The sequence below is a fragment of the Rhea pennata genome, chromosome 10 (assembly GCF_028389875.1).
Source record: "Rhea pennata isolate bPtePen1 chromosome 10, bPtePen1.pri, whole genome shotgun sequence".
NCBI classification, from domain to species: Eukaryota; Metazoa; Chordata; class Aves; order Rheiformes; family Rheidae; genus Rhea; species Rhea pennata.
In genome coordinates this window covers 23,998,322-24,017,884 of record NC_084672.1, presented here as the reverse complement: position 1 = coordinate 24,017,884, position 19,563 = coordinate 23,998,322, and the positions used below count along the sequence as shown (strand labels likewise).

Here is a 19,563-nt window from a genome sequence, read left to right as displayed (position 1 = left end):
CGTACAATAACCTCAGCACCAAGCCTGGGTAAATCGCAGCTGAAACACCCACAAGGGCTTTCCAGATGAAGAGTTAACGTGGGTGTGTATTTAATCCAGATTCACCATCTCCAGAACCCCAGAGAAAGAATCCCAGACGCAGCAAGAGAGGAGCCAGAAGACAACTCCCAGGGCAAAAGGCAGCATCAGTCGCCTCCCTGGGATGATTTACATCACCGCTGCATCCGGCTGCTGAGTTTCAGGGCGTGCAGACAGCTGGTGAGAAAGCTTCAGACCCTCCTCCTCCTCCTCTCTGATGTGGTAGCAACAGGAACCAAGGTCAGATAGTTGGGGCACCCGAGTGCCTGTAACCAACAACCACACCAAGCAGCTGAGCCAGCAGCCCTGCTGCTTCCTGCCATGGGAGGCGGCTCGGGAGTGGATGGGCCAGCTTACCGCGTCCTGGGGGAAAAGGAGGGATGCCGAGAGCACTCCACCATTGCTCTCCGAGCAGGGTGGGCTCCGGGGAGTTTAGGAACACTTAGGCCATGTCGAACCAGAGCCTAGAGCAATGTGGCATGAAAGGCTCACAGCCCAGTGAGCATCAATGCATAATGAGCACAGACATGTCAATGCAGATAGATGCTGAATATGAAGGATTAAAGAAAAGGGAAATTAATCTTATTCATAAGGCAGAGTGGGTTTTTAACTCATGCAAGCAGCTGCTGGGGAGGTGGGGGGACAGCTCTTGGCTGCTGTTTTGATACAAATCAGAGGAGAGAGATGTAAGGCTGGGCACTTCCCAAAGATGCCAAGAGCTGTAAGAGCGAGCTCCTGTGAGCAGCCTCATGCCCAAAGCCTCTGAGCAGGCATGGACGAGGAACAGAGCTCACCTCTCACCCCAAATCCTCTGCTTCCCCAAGCATGTGCTGAAGGAGGCAGGGCCAGGGCTCAGGCTTTACAGATGTCCAGAGCCATCACACTCGGCCCCTTTGAGCCCTGCGCAGCCTCTCATTAGAGGAGAGGCCATCACATATCGAGGTGGCACAGGGCAGCTTCAGCTGCAGACGCTGCCAAGCATCTCGGAGCAGCTGCAGCGATCTCTCCTCCAAGGCCAACACTGTAATGTGTCTGACCCGATCCGGCCAAAAGACCACGAGTCACAAGCTGTCTCTTCACCGAGCTGCCCGGGGAGGGAGACACTGCCAAAGCCAGGACGGGGCCAGCTTGGACCTGCTGAGACGGATGAAGCCTCTGGCTGGAGCTTGTGCTGGCTGCTGCTAGTGAGCTCTCTGGATCCATCCTGGGACTACTCGGAGGGCCAGCGCTCATCAGAGATGTGCAGATGCCAGCACTGGAGCGAATTTGTCAGCATATCAGCTTTGTCTCCCACCCACCCCTCTTTGTGGTGCTAGACTCTCCTGGAAGCACTGGGCTGGAAAGCTTCTGGGCAAGGAAAGAGCTTGGTGAAAACATTTTTCCTTTTAATGACTTCTGAATACAATGCACAGAACAGTATCAGCTTTTCTAACAGCACTTTTGGATCGCTCTTCCCACGAGCACCTGCTTTCCAGAGAGCTGTGCACCATCCTGGCACCTCCAGGCATCCCAGCGAGTACAGTGGTGGCGAGATCCAGGGCTGCGTGGGAATGTCTCGCTGCTCCCCCACAGCTCACACCATCGCTTTCTGCTTCATTAACCCCTTCTTTGCTCCTTGATGGATCTTTGAATCCAGTTTCCCTGTAAAGCGGGGGGAGAAAGGGGAAAGGAAAGGGGGAGAAAAAAAAAAAGCCCTCATCACTCTTTATTTTTAAATGCTATTTGCAATGCAAATCAGCTGGAGGCAGTGAGGTCTCCTAGTTAGTGTGTTCCTGTCACATTCAATTATCGTGCTTGAGGAGCCAGGCGTTTCCAGCCGCCACAGCTCCCCTCCGCAGGCGCGACACGGGGAGCTGGGGGCAGCGCGTACCGTACAGCAAAGAGACGCTGGGGGGGGGGGAGGCTTCGGCAAGGAGGAGAGCAAATTAACATCCATCGCTCCTGCTGCTGCCGGGAGGAAAGCGATCTCTTTGCTCACCCGCGGGATCTGCGTCGACACGTTCGAAGAAAGCCCGCGGAGAAGCAAGGTTGGGAGGGGACCGTCAAACGCGGCGACGGAGACGCACTTCTCCAACGCGTTTGCTCGCTGCAGGACTTGCTGTGCCACCGGCGCAGGCCCCCAGCTTGGGGGCAATAAGGTGACAGGCCCTGGCAGCGCGGGATGGGGACCCGAGTGCTCACCTGGCCAACACGGCATTTGCACGGTGCTGACAAGCTCGAGGCTGGCAGCCTCCAGGGCCGCAGGCTGAGAGGCACCCACCAGCACGCCGGGCAGCCCGGATGCTTCTCGTGCCCACAGCTGGCTGCTCCAGGGGAGCCCACAGCGAATGCTGCCTCCCCTTGGCCCACCGAGCTCCGTGGCCCTCAGCCAATTTGCTTCCAGCAACACAGTCGTCTTTTTTTCTTTTTTTTTTTCTTTTTTTTTTAAAGCCTGTTTTAGGCAACTTCTTCAGAGGAGGCCAAAAGTCAGGTATCATGAACAAGGCAGCAGGGCAATACTCAGAGGAGCAGCCCCATTCCCCTCTCTCTTCCCTTACCCAAACTCTCCAAAATAAGGATGCTCCCACTTTCCCAGCCAGAACGCCCCGCTCAAAGCTCCCTCCTTCCAGGAGGTGAGGAAGAAAGGTAAGACGACCTTGCGCAAGGCAGCAGGGCGAAGAGCCAGCCTCCCTGAGAGGGTTTTGCCGTCGGCAGGCAGTGCCGCTCGCCTCCTCTAAGGCCACGTCTCCCCAGGAGCCCGCCTGCCTGCTCAGCCTGCGCTGCTCTGCGCCTTGCCCTCCTCCGAGGGCCAGCCTCAGCTTGTCCGTCTGTCTGCAACCCGGGAGCATTGCAGGGGCAGGGACCGGGTGCCACTGAGCTGCAGAAATGAGCTGGAAAAGTTGCAAACCCTGCGTGGGCAGCTCAAAGCAGAGCCTCGTGCTGAGCAAGGGAACCTAGGTCCAGGCTCTAAGGAGGCCCCCCACGGCCTTGCCTGCCCTCCAGGAGGGACGCAGGGAGCCCTCCATGGTCATGCCTGGGTCAACCTCTTCCCACAGGCCACCAACACACTGCCTTGGACTGCAAGAAGGAAAGGCAGCAGCTGTGCTTAGAGACAGCTCAGGAGTGGCAAGGCCCTGGCTGCTGGAGAAGAGCAACCCAGCCAGGGAGCCGGAGCTGGCAAGTCCCTCAGTGTCATTCCTCTAAGGAATCAAGCCCAGTGTGACCTCCTGGATGAAGCACATCCCTTGGAGAAGCCTGTACAGGCAGCGGCAAGGTCCCTGGGAGAGCTGTGTCACTCCAGTCCAGCCGCAGCACACAGAGGGATCTCTTGGGGCAGAGCAGCACTCACTCACTACGCTCCAAACCGGTGCCACGTCAGAAACTGCTCCAAAGACTGCCAGTAAATGCCAGTGTGCCACAAGAAGCAGACACCTGCCTAGAGAAAATGGCTCTAACCAGTCAATCATCTACTGTGCTTGAGGAACGAGAGTATCTTCAAACTGAGAAAACTTCCCATTTCAGCTCCAAGAAGAGTCTAACATTGCTCTTCCCGAAAAAGGCAGATTACAAGACTGCTTTGCCTGAAATGTCCCATCAGGACAACTACCTCAGTCTCCTTGAAACTGCCCTCCCCTCCTTCAGCCTGAGTTTCAGGTCAACCAGGCTCCTGTCTGTGCTCCAGAAGGAAGCTGAGTGCAGAGAAACCATAAGATATGCAAAAAAGATGTGAGCAAGCATTTGCAAGTCACTTCACTGTAGCTCTGCAAACTCTGAACTGAGAAGGTATGGTTGGGTTGAAACTGGGAGCAGGGACCAGACGCTGCCAAGGCTTTGGCACAGCAGTTCCCAGTCTGCAGCTCACAGGACACACCAGGGTGTCTGCGATCCTCTCCAACATTGCATTGCGACCACCATAAATTAAAAAAAATAAAACTCAGGCCAACAGGAAGGGCAAAGCAGGACATTACTTGAAGCGTGTTTCTTAGCCAGTGTTTTTGCCCCGGGCTGCAGAGTTCAGAAGATGCTGTCCTAGAAGGTCTGGGAAACCCACCACGCCTCTACCCTCTCTGGTACATTATATAAAAGAAATTTTCCACATCTGCATGAGCGTATGGAATAAGGCCCTCCTGCAATAGATGGAAACAGCAAGAGATTGGGTACCCAGCAAGTGTGACCCTGCGTGGCCAGTCTGTCCAGGAGCAGTGTGTCACACCACGGAGTCACCAGAGGGGTTTGGGGCAGGAGAAAAGCAGTGAGTTCACACTCACTCCACCCTCTGGTCTGCCACTGCCAAAGCTCTGTCACATTCAGAGCTGTTAGCTTCATGCTTAACACTGCCTGCTGGCTTCTCCCAGTCCTCCAACCCGATCAAGAGGCTCCTCTGCTCTGTCAGCTGGCAAACGTAACACTTCCCAGATGTAGCCTTTAGGAAAAGAATAAAAATAAGGTGACAGCTCCAGAGGTCACCTTCCCTTTACACTGGATGATTTAAGGACTCTCATCTCACAGTCACTACTATGGCATGCCCCATCTCCCACCTCCGTGTCCCCCTCCACGCTCTTCCAGGCAAACGGTGCCATCGGGTGTTCTGGGCGGAGGGAGGATCTGAGTGTTGTTCCAGGGGGCTTCAGGGAAGCTTTGCCTAGATATAAGGAGATGAGAGCCATGGATGGGCTTTGTCCTCACACAACAAAACCAAGCAGGAACACGCTTGGGGAAAGCCGTGGCAGAAAGGCGCCACAGACAGTGCCCGGCTCTTCCACACAAACAATAACCCTGGCAGTGAATTAAGCTGTGTTACTTTTCTCCTTCCCCAGGCTGCTAGAAACAACTAATTTGCAGCAGAGAGGCATTCAGATGTCATTGCGGTGAGGTCCATGCTGTTATCTGGCAACGAAAGCTGCTCCGTCTTGGCTTCCCAACAAGACAAACTGGCATTTTGTCAGGGATTGAGCCAGGATTCAAGGAGAAGACTGGGGCAGGCCAGCGAGCTCAGGTGGAGCCAGGAGCCGGTGCCTCCCTCCCCGCTCTACTTCCAGCACGGAGAGTTATGCTTTTGACTGTTTCGGATCTGAAGCCAGCTCCGATTAAAACAGCGTGTTACCACAAGGAAAGGTCAAAGGCTTCCCTGCTCCTTCCCCCATCTGTCACAAATATTGTCTGAGCGACCTGGAACGACTACATCTCCCCCGGAGGGGAACATGCAACTCCACAATCTCCCCGCTGCTGCTCCTGCGCTCTCCTGACAGATCCTGTCAAGAGGAGGCCAGGAAAGGCAAGGCCAGCAGTGGGAGCGGGACATGCAGGCAGCCGCCAGCACAGCCGGCTTCCTTCCAGGCTGTTAGACTGATCCTTCTCCAAGCAGGAAACTGTCACAACACAAAGGACACGATGTGACAGATTGGGGGGGGGGGAGCACTCGCACCCGGAGAAGCGGACGCACAGAAGCCAGCCGCTCGGCGCTCACGCGGCGCGTATCAGCTTTCCCCGCAGCCAGCAGGCAGAGGCAGATGTGACGGGGAAGCGGCACGGTGGCGGGCAACAACCTGAAGCAGAGCAGGGAGCGGCTGGAAAAAAAAAAGGGGGGAAGGACGCAGCGGCTGTCCCAGCTCACAACAGCTCTGAGGCTGTTCTAGCACAGCAAAGACATTTCCATCCTAAATAACTCAGCATAGTCTCACCTGCTCACCAGCACGCTGGAAGAGACCTGTCCCTAGGGTCCTTGGTGCCGCTAGCAAGGCCTGAACCCTCACATGAGCTCTGCAGCTGCAGGTCACCAAGCATTATTCGTTGCCATCAGCCAAACACACCTCCCAGATCTCGCTACAAAAGCCAGGGAATAAAGCAAATTGGTTTGCCCTTCTACCTGCTCACTGCCACTGCAGGGGAGGCATATCCTGAACGCCCGAGGAGAGATCGAAGCCATGGGAGGGCACCACTCCTCTGCCTGAGTGGAGAGAGAAAAGACCCCACTGTGCTTCAAAAGGCCTTATTAACCGATCCTGAGAAATCCTGCCGCTGCCGCGCCGCTAGGTAACTACTCCCAGAGAACTAGGCTGCAAATGAGAAAGAAAACCCAGTCGTCAGCTCTGCTAAACAAACAGCCAAGACTATTTCTGCTTATGCTGCTTTTAGCCTGTCAAATTAATTTTTCACATCCCCTGAAAGCATGTACAGTGCCTTCCCCAGGCTGTGTGGTGGGGAAGCTGCTAATAAGGATGGAGCTGACTACAGACTCCTCAGCTGCTGCATCCATCTTCCCTTCTTTTTACAGCAACGGGCAGGAATAACTGGCAGCCTGCGGAGGGCTGGTGGCTCATAAAAAGGACTAACAACACTGGCAAGCACAGCGCGGACAGATGCTGTAGCGCTTCCCTGCAAGCTCTGCCAGGACATCCCATCCTCCCAGCCCGCGGCTTGGATGTGGTGGTACCTCCATCTGGACCCACAGCCCTCGCTGCTTCAGCCCAGCCCTCACCTCCCGACGGGCGAGCGCATGATTTTGAAACAACAGCAAGTATCTAGCATGGATCAGCCTGAGGATCGCCACATTCCTCTCCTCTTGCGAGGGCCAAGCAAGATTTGCACCTTGTGTCCTGACCCAGGCTCCAAATGCTCATGCCAGGAGCAGATCAGCTGCAGACATGTGTTTCCTCATAGCATGTGAGCACTCCGACTCCCAAGCATTTGTAGAGGCAGGAAGAGACATGTATTTGGAAGGAAGCAACATCTGGGGAACGGGGAACTGAAGACAAAAATATTACAGATGTATTTGAATCATTAAACAAACACCTACAGATCAAAGAGCACAGGGCAAAGGTTTCAAACTCATATGGCAAAGGCAAGCAGAGGTGGTGATTAGAGCAGGCAAGAAAGGCCAAGGGGGGCATCTGTGGAACTTTACTACTTACAGATTTTGTGTTTGCCTTTGATGGGAAACTTCACAATCATCTCCTGGGGATTAGTGCAGATAAAGACAAATGGAGACCCAGACTCCTGGCTCAAATCCGGATACTGCGAAACACACACAAAACAAAGTCAGAGAAGCTGCAGCGGGCACAAAAAGAACTCCAAGCACAAAAGGAAGGGCTTCCAGACAAAACATCAGTTAAGGGGTCAGTAATACACACTGGTTGTACCAGTTCAGACTAAGCCTTTTCAGGAGCTTTTAATGGAAGCAGTACAACTGCAGTTTTGGGCCCTAACCAGACCTCCTCAGCAGATCCAGCTGCCAGAGGGACACAGAGAGCCCCTCACCGAGCCTCTTCTCAACACGCCTCTGGCAGAGCTTGCTGCCTTTTCCGATCTGCCCACAGAGCCGCATCCCTGAGCGCTCCCTAACCCTTTCCAGCTCACTGATCTTAGCACAGATCTGTGTTTAGCTGCCTAAAGGTGTGGTTTCACAGCTGGCTTAAGCTGATCTAAAGTGCAGGCTGTTGCTAAAAAGGCAGTCTGGGACCCTGCCCTCCCCAGCTTGCCTTCTCACTGCCTATTTCATGCTGGTACTAACAAGCATGAGGCTGATTTTCAGCCCGATGTGTTCCCAGGCTCAGCAGAGCAGGGATGTGGGTTGCCCCTCTGGATGGTAGCCCCGCTAAACCCCAGCCAGCTGTGAGTGGCACACCAGGACCTCAACTGGAAAAGCTCAGCCGACAGCCCCAGCTCGACGATGACCATCAGAAGGGCAGCAACCTCTTCCACTGAAGCAGCTGCCCGTCACATATATAAACACATCTATTCCCGACAGAGCAGATACAAGCTCAGACCAAACAGTTGTGCTTAATCACTTTGAGATTTCCCTGTAGCTGCACAGAGCACACGCCGTCCTGCTGCGAAATGCACAGACCCCGAGAATCGTCTGCATCTACAGGGTGAACGGCCAAACGCAACCAACAGAAAGCAGGGCTTTACTGGATGTATCAGTGAGAACTCTGCCCTGGCAGAGCAAAGTCTACAGGGAGATTTCACTGTGATGAAAACATTGGGGAATTTATACAGGAAGAGCGTAAACAGAGCTCTTCTCTCATGAACCATGGGGAAAAAAAAAAACACTGAGCAAGGGAAGTGCACAAAAGTCCTGTCTGGATGCAGCTCAGTCTCATCGATGTTCAGAAGTGAAATGCAGAACTATCATAAAAAATATATATACACTATCCATCACTTCAGATTCTCCATTAGTTGCAGATCTTGTGCTGACAGAAACACACAGAGACCGCTATCTGCCCTTCCAGGCACAGAAGCTAGAGCATACCACAAAGGTGCTTCAGCCCAGGAAACCCTGTTCAGGCACACAGAGGAAGCTGCTTCCCTTCCATAGGGAAAAAAAAAAGACTTTTTTTCCCCTGCCTTCCTCAAGCAGATCCATAAAGGCTGCCATTTGGGACAGGATGCCAGACCAGATGGAGGAGTGTGTCCTGGCAAATCCCCCATTTGTTACTAACAAATGACTTCTAGGCTGAGTGTTTGAAAAAGCTCTCCCTCTTTCACTCATCTGCCAAGATGAGTTTGGATTTGCCCTGAAACAGCTGGGCACGGAGAGCAGAGCTGGGAGCAACCTGCTTTTCCTGTGCTGTAGTGGCGTTTGGCAGCACTGCCAGCAGTTAGTTAGCAGGGGAGATTTATAGAAGCCTGACACTAGGATTAGATCCACTGGGAAAGCGTTTCCAGCCCCCTCATTTTACAACAGTGTGGGGAACATTCACCTAGCAAGAGATGTAACATGCACTTAACTGTTCTGCCTAACACCCGCAGCAGGGGAAAGCTCGCTGTGCAGCACACAGACACCCTGCTGTACTGATCTGGGGTCGGATTGGTTTCTTTTTGCTAAGCCACATTACTCAGCTTCTTTCCACTGCTCCGTGCTGATGCCAAGTGTTTTCACTTCCTCTCTGCAGGGAGGGAGGATCTGGGAAGCCTGGAAAGAGCCAATATGAAGACCCCAGGCATGGTGTCACCAGAACGCTTGGTGACCGCAAAATCCTGGCTCTGCTTCATTGCTCTCAGTATTACACGGGTGGCTGGTCTCCCTTCCGTAGTCAGGGATCTGACTTAGCCAGTAGCTTCTGCCCGAGCACAGCCGCTGAAGGTCACGCAATACAGTGGTGGTGCCTAAGCCACAGTCCAAACCTTCTGGTCACAGAGGCTGTTCATCCCCACACCACTATCCATGGTTCAGCCAGTGACTTCTTCGAAGTCGTGTGTCAGGAACCAATGTGCCACAGAGGTCTTGCTGCCTGAAGTACAGCTGCTTCCCAAATCTCTCCTCCTCAACCAGTCAGGCACCATTGCACAGACTGGATCTGGACATCACAGTACCGCCGCCACATCCTCTAAGCCTCCACGTCAGGAATTTCCCCGTAACAGGTATCCAGAAATTGGCAGTGAAAGTAACAGGTTGGTACCTCCACTGACAGTCAGATTTCATCTGGGACCACAATCAAACCTTCAGCTCCAAAGGCTCAATCGAATCTTGAGGCTGAGATGGATGCCGCAGCTGTGACTTGGGTTTATGCTGCTCTTTTGACCCTGCTTTTAGAGGCTTCCTCTATGTTACAGCCTTTCATCTCCTCTCCCAGGGTACAGTTCTGTACGCATGCCAAATCTGTTCAACCTCTGTGTCCTACACAGAGGCTTTTAAAAGCCTCAGTCCTTCCTCTGGCATCTCGCTCCCAGGAGGCAGGGAAGGAGTCCCTTGTCGAGTCACTGTGCTTAAGGCTTTCCATTGTCCTTACCCAGGAAATCTCTTATCCAGGTCTGGTGAACAACAAAGGCAAAATACTTCCGTCTGCTGGAGTTGAGCAAAAGCCATATCCCCCTCCTCTGCCTAGAGACAAGAAAATGCACCAGGGTGGGGAAACTGGAGCTGCATTTTCACAAGCAGTCAAGCCAATCTAATGGTCAGGCTCCGCTCGTCCCCTGTTCCCAGTTGCATAGCCGCATCCTTCCAGTTCCTTCCACAAGGCAATTCAACTTGTTCTTCCAACAGAAAATTAGGGAGGTTTTTGCTAAAGTCTGTGTTTTGCCAGATTAATAGGCTAAAATGGCTCCAAGAAGGGTCCAATGAGCATCACCGCAAGCGACAGCTGTAGGAAATCAGTATTCAGAGGGTGGGAAGCGGTTAGATATGCCCACTGCATCTCTTGAAACCACCGCCTGCAAACTGAACAGAGAAAGGGCCAAATATTCTTTGGCCATAAAATGCATCACTAGGACCGAGAGCACAGCCTCTGCCCTGGTACACCTCAAACTAGCTTCATTGCTTAACACGTCTAGAAACTGCCACTGTAGACCTCGTTCTTAGACATCACTAGAGGTGCCAATATTTCCCAGCTGAAATCTCTCAATTGTTATTATTTAGTCCCCTAAACAGCACCCTCTTTCAACATCACACATGTTCACCTTCCTGGGGATGAGCAATATAATGAAGCCACCTGTAGATACCTACCAGTTGTATCTATAGAGGCAATGCCGCACAGTCTGTCTAGTCACCAACAGGATCACAGCAAGTATCGTGGCAGAACAGCTCTCCTGCACCACTACCAACTGCTCTTTCTCCAAAGATGTCTCTGCTACATACAACTATTTGGTTGACTTCTCCTCTCATCAGAGACATTGGCACCAAGACATGAAATGCACTCACTTCCATTAAATTTTTCAAAGCTGCCTAAGTGCCTAATGAGTAAAAAGACCTATTCCTCAAAGTGCCTTTGACACTTAAGAAATAAAATGTGGATGGCCTTTAGTGACATTTACACTTATTGGTCATGCAGAGAAAGTTATCGTTCTGTTCAGTTATATGCAATTCTTCCTATCCAGCTTCTTCCTCAAACAATATCCCAACCATTCTCTTTCTCCCAGAAACACTTCTCCAAGGCGATTAGATTTCCCTCCTATTGCTTCTATCAACTGTCTGCAACTTTTCTGCATCAACAGATCACCAAACCCTCACTATTCCTGCCAAGACACTCTACAATCAAGTACTACCATACAGTAAGTTTAGGAAGCCCAGAAAACATTTACGCATGATCACTGCACTCCACAGACAAGCGCCATTGCTCATCAGTGCTTCCACAAACCTAAGTCTTGTAGGACAGGCCAAAAGCCACATCTAACATGCCAGAGAGAGGAGAGAGAGGATATGACCAGTACAGAGGGCCTACAACAGCAGTTTCCTTTAGTAAAACTCCAAATAAAACAAAGACCAGGGCCTCAAAATCCACCCTCCCAATCCTGCAGATGAGCAAGAAAGCTCTTCAGAAATGGGTTATACAATATAACTACAGTGCAAAAAAAAATGATTCATTTTCCTTTCAGACCTCCTGCCATCGCATAGAGGGCTTAGAGGTGAGGTGGCTGTTTATGCACGCCAGTCGAAAACACCACGCACGCTCGCCGTAGGACTGTCAGCACAGCCACAGCCCTCCTTGCTCACACCAGCCACGCGCAGATGCAACCGCCAAGCTCCGTAAGCATGCTACTGGGACTTCAATTTGCTTCTAAGAGGTTTGCAAGATCTGAGCCGTGAAGAGATTAGCAGGAAAAGAAAAAAGGATCTCCAGGCAGCTTACCGCACAGAAAGAGCTCGAGGTTAAATGGAGCATCTGAGTACAAGCTGGAAAAGTAAGCTGTGCGCTGGGCTCTGCGGCAAGCCAGCCACCGGCTTCGCCAGCGCCCGCCCTCTCTCTGGAGCCAGAGCTTTGAACATACATTAAGTGGCTATCAGATGTCCCCAGCAGCCACCCCAATCAGGCTGCAGGCAGGGATAATTGCTAATGAATGTTCCCTACACTTTGTTTGCGCCGTCCCTCATCTCCCATCACTAGCTTGTCAAGACCAGGGCTAGAAACAGGCTTGCCTATCCTCCCTGCTTGGCAGCCCAGCAAAGGAGAGGAGAAACCAGCTCAGGGTCAGCAGAGAAACAAATTCATCTCTGACATCCGAAGCCTGGCTTACAGAGGCTATGTTTTCTGCCCAGCTGATCAGTTAAGGTAACTATTTTTTTTCCCCTAAGTTCACATAAAACTTGCAGCCAAGTGTTGCCGGGGGCCATGCCGGCTGCCCCAGACATTGCTGGTAACACCACTGGGTTATGCACCTTTAGCCGGTACCGATCTCCTATCTCAGCAGTGGAAAAGACATGGAGATTGGCTTTCTTGGGTCCAAAGCCCTCAGGGTGGCCCGTGCACCACGCTCCCCAAGGCCATGTCCCCTGGGGAGGGCCTGGGTCCCCTGCACCCACCATCAGGGCACAAAGCCCATTTGGACTTCTGCCCTGTCCTTCCTCTGTGGGAGGCCCTAGGATCATTTTTTCCTTGCAGATGACATTCCCTCTTTCTTCTCGTTGCCAGTCCCTCACAAAGATCCCACGTTGAGCTGATTACCTTTCAGGCAAAGCAGTCCTGACGCCGTTTCCTTGGGAACCTGCAAACACTGCCCTTGGGCCAGCCTGCTTGGCACTCTCCTACCCTCCATTTCTTCCTCCCTCTCCGATAAGCTGCATCCGCTTGAGCCCAAACGCCTTGAACCAAAGGCGGAGGATTGAAACGACCAAAGGCAAACGTGCCAGGGGAGCAAAGCCATCGTTAACTAGATGAGCTCTGCTCCGGTGAACCCAACGAAGGAACAAAAGCATCGCCTGTGACGGAGCAGCACAAAGCGCTAAGCACAAACATTCCCCGGCAGCTCCACTAAGTGACCTTTCAAGCTACTCTCTTAGTCTTATTAAGGCCTCCAGACACGAAAGGCGAAGGAAACAAGCAAATGCTGCAGGAGAGACTGAGGTCTAAAAATACCAGGGAGAAAAAACCCCAGCGTTTTCCCTCTCCCTGCCTCCAACACAGACTGGCCTAGAGAGCTCTGCAATGCAGCCGGCTCTCCTCCACTCATCTCGAACACGGAGCCGCTGCCCACGGAGCGTGCAGGCCCCGGCACGCAAGCCGATGGAGCCGGAGCACCGCGGAGAATTGCACGCCGGAACCTGTAGTCCCCGGGGAGGGGGTGGCTGCCATCTGCTCCATTTTACGGCCCGTCAGGGGTGGCCCTCGGGCGAATTCGGATGCCCCGCCGAACCGCAGAAGGGAGGTTGTGCTGAGAGGATAGAGACGTTCTGTAAGGTTAATAATGGAAACGCTTGAATCATTTTCCTGGCATGCCTGTCTGGAGTCCGACACGGGAAACAGAGCTAACTCTGCCAGGCAGAGCTGGTCCAGGACACCAGCTCGAGCCCTGGCCTTCATTTCCCTGCTGCTCTCTAAGAGCTTCAAAATAAAAGAGGCAGCGCTGGAAAGTAAAACTGTCTGGAAAGAATAAAAGCAAGCAGAGCCCATGTGTTGGCAAGAGAGCTAGATTATTCCTCACCGTAAAACGCATTCAGGAAAAAAAAAAAAAAATCTTGGCAGAGACGGCATCCCTCTGAAAGAGCAGGGCTGCCGTAACCAGGCCTGCGCGCAGCAGTAAATCAGCCATCCCCAGCAGGCAGGAACGCGCACCGGGCTCTGCCACGACTGCTCCAAGAGTTACGAGCAGCCGCTTGGCCGTGCGCGAGTCGGGGAGCAGGAAGCGAAGCGCTCCCCGGGAGACGAAGGCGAGCGCTGAATGGTGCCCTTGTGAGAGGGGAAAGGCTGGGGAGGTTTTGCGAGCGTGTTTGGCCTCCGTGCGGCTTCCTTCACCCAGTTTTCTTCGTGATTTGTGGCAAAGGCGGATCCACTCTTCTTTCATGCCTCATAAGCTTCATAGCTGTCAGACTAACATAACAGGTAATTAACTACTAAACAGCCATTTTCTCCTCCTCTCCTGAGGGAAATTGCTCACCATCCAGCTAGAAAATGTTTCTTTAGTGGTTTGAAAAAGTGAAAAGAAAGTCGGTAGTTTTTGGCAAGCAATGGGGGTGCTGCAGCCAAACAGGGGCATTTATGGTAACACTTGCAGCCTGGACACCAGCGCCTGGGCAACGAAGGTTCAGGAGAACCGGAGCTCCAAAAAAATTACATGGACGATGCTTATCCAGATCCCTGGCTTTTTCACCACTGCTGTGGCAAAAACAGCAACAGCGGAGGAGTGAGCAACAAGATAAGGGAGCCAGAAGCAGGCCTGCCAATGGCTTGCTACATGGTTTGGAGGAAGACATCAACATTTCGCTCTCCTTGCTCTCAAGATTGCCCTCCTTGTGTGAGCTGCACGTGCCTGAATCTGCTCACCACTTTGAAGGCTGTGGCAAGCGAGGAGCTTCTCTTGATAATGTGGGGAGAACCTATGCTGGAACATGAGCTCGAGGATGCTGCCCTTGGGCGGAGGGGGTCTCTCCCGGCTTCATGGAGACTGAGCCTCAAACACAGCACTCCTCAGCAGAGATACGTCTCCTTAGCTGTCAATTCTGCATACTCCCCAATTCCAGTTCACCCGTTGCCAGCAGTAATCCAGCTTCTGCAGGTTCAATCCTGCTTGCCGCTCCCCCAAGGGCTGCCAAAAAACTGCTCAAGTATCACTGCAGACAAAACTGATCCAATGTTTGAAGCTCAGTTAATGGTATGTGCTCAGGCCTGGGCCAATACTGGTCTACCACTAGGTAGGAGTTATTTAGTATGAAGGAAAAAAGAAAACAACTCCTCACAGTGTGCAGAACCAGCCTTCAATAACAGAAAAACTCTGCGCCCAAGTGTCATCCTTCCTACTCACTTTTCCAAGGACAGTCATACTGAAGCATATTTTCCCCATCTGTTGTTCTATCAGCAGTAGTCTCTACCATCTCTTTACATGGAGCTTACTTTGGGGGATTATCTAGCCAGTCTTCCCAATCCAGCCTTCTTGTGAAGTGCTTTAGGGCACATTTGCAATAACTGTGCAGCAAAGATGACACCCAGCTGGCAAAAAGAGGCATCAACCTGAGCCAGGACATCCAGGTTCTGCCACTGATGTATGTAACCGTGACCTGACTCAGGCTCCCAATTATGTGAAGTTCTTGCAGAGCACCGAGTGATCTACTTTGACTTTTGATTTCCCTCACAACATGATTTTGCATCACACTTTCAACTCTGAGCAAATTTTCAGCCCTCATCTTTTAAGGACCCGTTCCCTCTGTCCTTGCACAGGCCAAACTGGCTTTTGGGTATAAACAGAACATTTTCCTACATAGAAGTCTCTAAGTAGATCCAAATTTCTAGAAATGCCAACTTTTCTAGCCTGAGGCAGAGACATCCATTACTGTAGCTTTGTGAACGGGCACCCAAGGAACTCTACATGGTACTGGCCACAGCCTTCAGTCACAGAAGACTGCTTTGATAGCGTTGGAGCCATTCTGGGAAGGCTGGGCTGGAGAATGGACGTTCAATCCAAACTGACGGAAGAGGCAAAAGGAAAGGAAAAAAAAAAGAGCAGATTCACCAAAAAAACAAAAACAAAAGCCAGCAGCCAAACTTTTGTTTGAAAGCCTGTCAGGTCTAGACTGCAACGTGTGAGGAAGGAACAGCTCAAAACCACAGCTGCTAATGGTTATGGATTTGGCAATCAAAATGTCTTTGTTAAAAAAAAAGTTAACTGCCTTACTATTGAGGTTACAAACCGCAGCCTTGATGCATTGTTGCAGTCAACATCCTCCCTGCTGTTTTTGAGAGCTTACATCTGCTGCTGGCAGATAATGTGCTGGCATAGGCTCTCTTCATGAGGATGCACAAGGAATTTTGCTAGCCTGCCTTCCTTTCCCCTTCTTCCCACCGCGATGCCTGTCAGTTGCTGTCTGTTCTGCCCCTCGCATGCTTAGTTAGTACGGAGCCAGATCCAGACGCAGCAGGGGAGGCAGGCTGGGATCACTGCAGGATCCTTCCCCCGGACAGCCTAATGCATCCAGCGGGTGTTCTTTGCCTCCCAGCTCCAAGCAGATCAAGTTGTGTTTCTACACCACAAGCTGTACTTTGATTCAAAGGGCAGGGGAAGCAATTAAAACATAATAAGTAATAACAGGATTTTGAAATGTAGATTTGCTATTTAAACTCATTCTGGTGCACTTGATTTTAAAACACTGAACAATCTGCCAGGGCTCTGGTCCTTACAGAGACCTGGAAGGCTCAGTGGTGCCAGCAAACACACAGCGTGTTGCATCTTCCTCCGCTCTTTCAGAACCCAGCTTGCCTGCGTCACAGGACCTACTGCCACCACCACCCTCCTGCGGCTCAAATCCCAGCCTGAGAAAGCACCCGCCCTTGGTAAACCTCCAAACAGCACAAGAAGGGCCCGAGACGTTTACAGAGTGACTGACGACTGCCAGGGGAAACTGGGTGGACGTGGAAAAATATTCAGCAGTGTAATAGGCTCAGCTCAAAGAACCATGTTCATGCTCCTGCGCCAGGGGACCGTGGAGGCAGGGCTAGCCTCAGCTGCAATGCAGCCCCATTGCTCACACTGCCAGAAGAAACATGGCAACAGGGAGGAAAGAGGCAACCAGGAGGAGGGGAAACCCAGGCACCTGCTTCTGCTCCGGCAACTCAGAGTGCCTGCACCCTGCTAGAAACGGTCAGAGATTTTCAATCAGCTTCATAAAGTCCTTTCATAAATCAGAGTTTCAAAGCAAGGAGTATAGAAGAACTCAGCAAGTAGCCAAGATCATTCAAACTTTGAAAAATCTAACGTTGGTGAATAAAGCTCTGTACAGATAAGAGCATCCACATCCCCGCTCTGCTTTCTTCTGGCAATCGCTACTCCCCACGATGATCCTTGCTGCTGTTCCCCAAGGATGAGTGACACCAGAGGCAGGCTGCTGGTTCCAGCTATTGATTCAATCACACAAGCTCTGTGCTATTTCTCGCAGTCAAACGTGTGACAGAACCTGGATAGTCATCGAAACAACCGGTCTGTTTGGGGTTATGAAATCAATGACATGCTGATGAAAGCTTAAGCAAGTATAGTCCTTGGGCACTAGTACTTCTACTGTAGCAGTTGCCTTTCAGACCTGCTATCTACCTCGCCATTTAGGGTCACCACCTAAAGTTTGATCGCTGCTCAACCTGGCCGAGCTAGAATTGGAAACTCAGGATGTGAGGCACCTGAGCAGCAGCCAGACTTGAGGTCAGTTAATCCTGAAACCAAGGATTTGATAAAGTAAAAAAACAGACACCAAAAAGAAGGCAAGTCCCAGTGACCACATCTGAAAGAAAAAAAATCCCATATCACTGACTAGTTTGCTAAAATGGTAGCAGAGGCTAAGTCCACAGTCATCATTAATTAAGTCATATGCTTCAGCCTTGGCTTCATTTTTTCCCTAGGGTCTATGAAACCAGAGGAGAGGGCAAGCTAGCCTCTATCATTCGATTTCTTTGGCATGTTAATGCATTCCTAAATTAATCATCATCAAGTGACAATCTCTCCTTCATCTTAACAGACTGAGCAGTGGCCTCAGTAAACCTGCTGGCTTATGCACAGCAGCTGGAGTATTAGAACAGTCTCTGTTGAAAACCAAAGCGCTCCACGTAAGGAAAAACTCTCCCATTTCTTACCGTCTATAATCCAAACCAGCTGCACACCTACTTTGCTTTACTTCTGTAACCAAGAACCGGAGGTACTTTATGCCTTAAGGAAGAAGTACAGTGAGAAGCTGAATACAGATATGCATCACCTGTAGGTCCCTGCAAGCCAGACTAATGCTAATACCACTCAATTTTGTTTCAGGCTACACAGGAAACACAAATTCAGCTTAGGACAATTCGGGGACCCATAAAGTTCAAAGGCCTTTCTATTGGTTGCAATCATTAACAGGCACCTAGATAAACTTCCTCCAGCAAATCTGATCTGGTCTCCAAAACCATAAAAGCTCGCTAAAACATCATTCATTTGTAGAGGTGCAATAACTAAGACTCTGGAATTGGAAGGCAATCGTCCTTTGGGTGGTGGGGGCGGGGGGTGAACAAAGACGTGGCCTGCCAACATGTGCAGAATGGCACATCATTACACAAGGGGCATTTGTCTCACTTGCTCTCTGTGCTAGGAAACCCTTACTTTGGGGAGAAGGTATGCATAAAAACTAATACTTAAATCTCTGTTTGTCGAAGTACACTTCAGTATATATGTTCCTGTTCCTTTCTCTCTCTCGTTAGCATCTTACCTAGGTAAAGATTACTAGTGTGCTATTGTTCCTTTATTTGTAGATAATCTGAAAAGGCATTTTCTGGATTCTGGATATATGATATTACTACCTCGTTCCTTCCTTCCAATTGGAGAAGTTAAATCAATTCCTGTATGCTTGGCACCCAAGTCTCATTTTTTGGATTGTTATTTCCATTGAGGAGGGAAGAGGAGGACAAGAGATTAAACCTAAATTTCCATGAGAGGGAAAGATAGAGCCAATTTAAAGGATAGCTGCAATTTTGTTGCACAAAAATAACTTAGACATGCTCCCTTGTACACATTTAGGACACTAAGTGATCACCTAGATGTGAAAAATAAACATTTCACTCTCAACAAACACAATTACCTGATATTTCAATCCAAGATTATAGCTACATCCAGGCACCAGTGTGTGTTTGCATTCAAAATAGATCCAAACACACCTACCAACTACTAAAATAGCTGCAGCAGAAATACTCTTTCCAGTTAAAATAATAGTCTTTCGGATCAAAATCATCAGCAAAATGAACACGGACCTCAGAGCACATTAAAACAGCGTAAATGTAAATAGCTCTGTGCTTGCTTTAGACTCTTGCCAAGCCCTGCCTGCACCATCCCATGTTTCCCCAGTTACCACTGATGAAGTCACTGACACCTAATGCAGGAAAAGAAAGGCAGCTCCTTGCTCCGCTCGAGGTGTCAGTGACATCAGCCCGGAGCAAGGAAAAGCAGTCATCAACGCTCAGATCTTGACAGGGAAAAGTTTCCAGGTCACCTTTAGCGCAGAAAAGCATAACAAAGGGATCATTCTGACCTGAACCGGCGCTTTTGGGCGGCTGCCACTAACAGAAGGAAATGAGCCCAGAACGCACTCCAAGGAGGTGCAGGATGTCTTAAACTTAACTGGAAATACAGAGATTTAAAAGCCACACAGAGGGATTGCCTGGCAGCAGCTAACCACCCGCTGTCATCAGCAGGCTGAATTCAGAAAGCGGCTTTGGCTGCGTTCCCTTGTGAACGACGCAAGCTACGCTCGGCATCTTGGTGGGACCTTCCTACCAGGTAATAACTTGTCCTCTGAAAGCACCTTCTATCATAGCACAGCTTTTAGCAATAAAATGAGATGTATGTCAGGGGTGACAGGGAAGCACGTCTTTATTTTACATGTGGAAAAGAGACCCGGAGGAACTGATTTACCTAGTCCATACAGTAAGTAGCGCAATCCAGAATAGGGCAATGCCAGCTGATGTGATGCTGATTTTAGTCACAAGAACACCTGTTCTCAGACAAAATCTTCCTCTGCCCCATGCCAGCTACTGCATATAAGACCCTCTTCTGTCATCACTCTTTCACAGTCCTGAAAATCACCTCAACACAGTCAGTAAGTCTTCAGATACTGTGAAAATGGGAGAGCTG

The 19,563-nt window shown here is 50.8% G+C and overlaps 1 protein-coding gene across 2 annotated transcripts in view; it reads right to left on the bottom strand.

Annotated features, from left to right (window-relative positions):
* Positions 1–1,446: 1,446 nt before the first annotated feature.
* TRIP4 (thyroid hormone receptor interactor 4) overlaps positions 1,447–19,563 on the bottom strand; it is a 34,306-nt gene continuing 16,189 nt past the window's right edge. Inside the window, exons 12-13 of one of the 2 annotated variants that reach the window (XM_062583574.1) lie at positions 6,969–7,071; positions 1,447–1,719 (exon numbers count right to left, since the gene is read on the bottom strand). In XM_062583574.1, coding sequence (XP_062439558.1) covers positions 1,652–1,719; positions 6,969–7,071 — 171 coding nt within the window. In that variant the 3' untranslated portion in view covers positions 1,447–1,651. The remainder of the gene's footprint in view (positions 1,720–6,968; positions 7,072–19,563) is intronic. The other variant, XM_062583575.1, reaches the window with a different exon arrangement.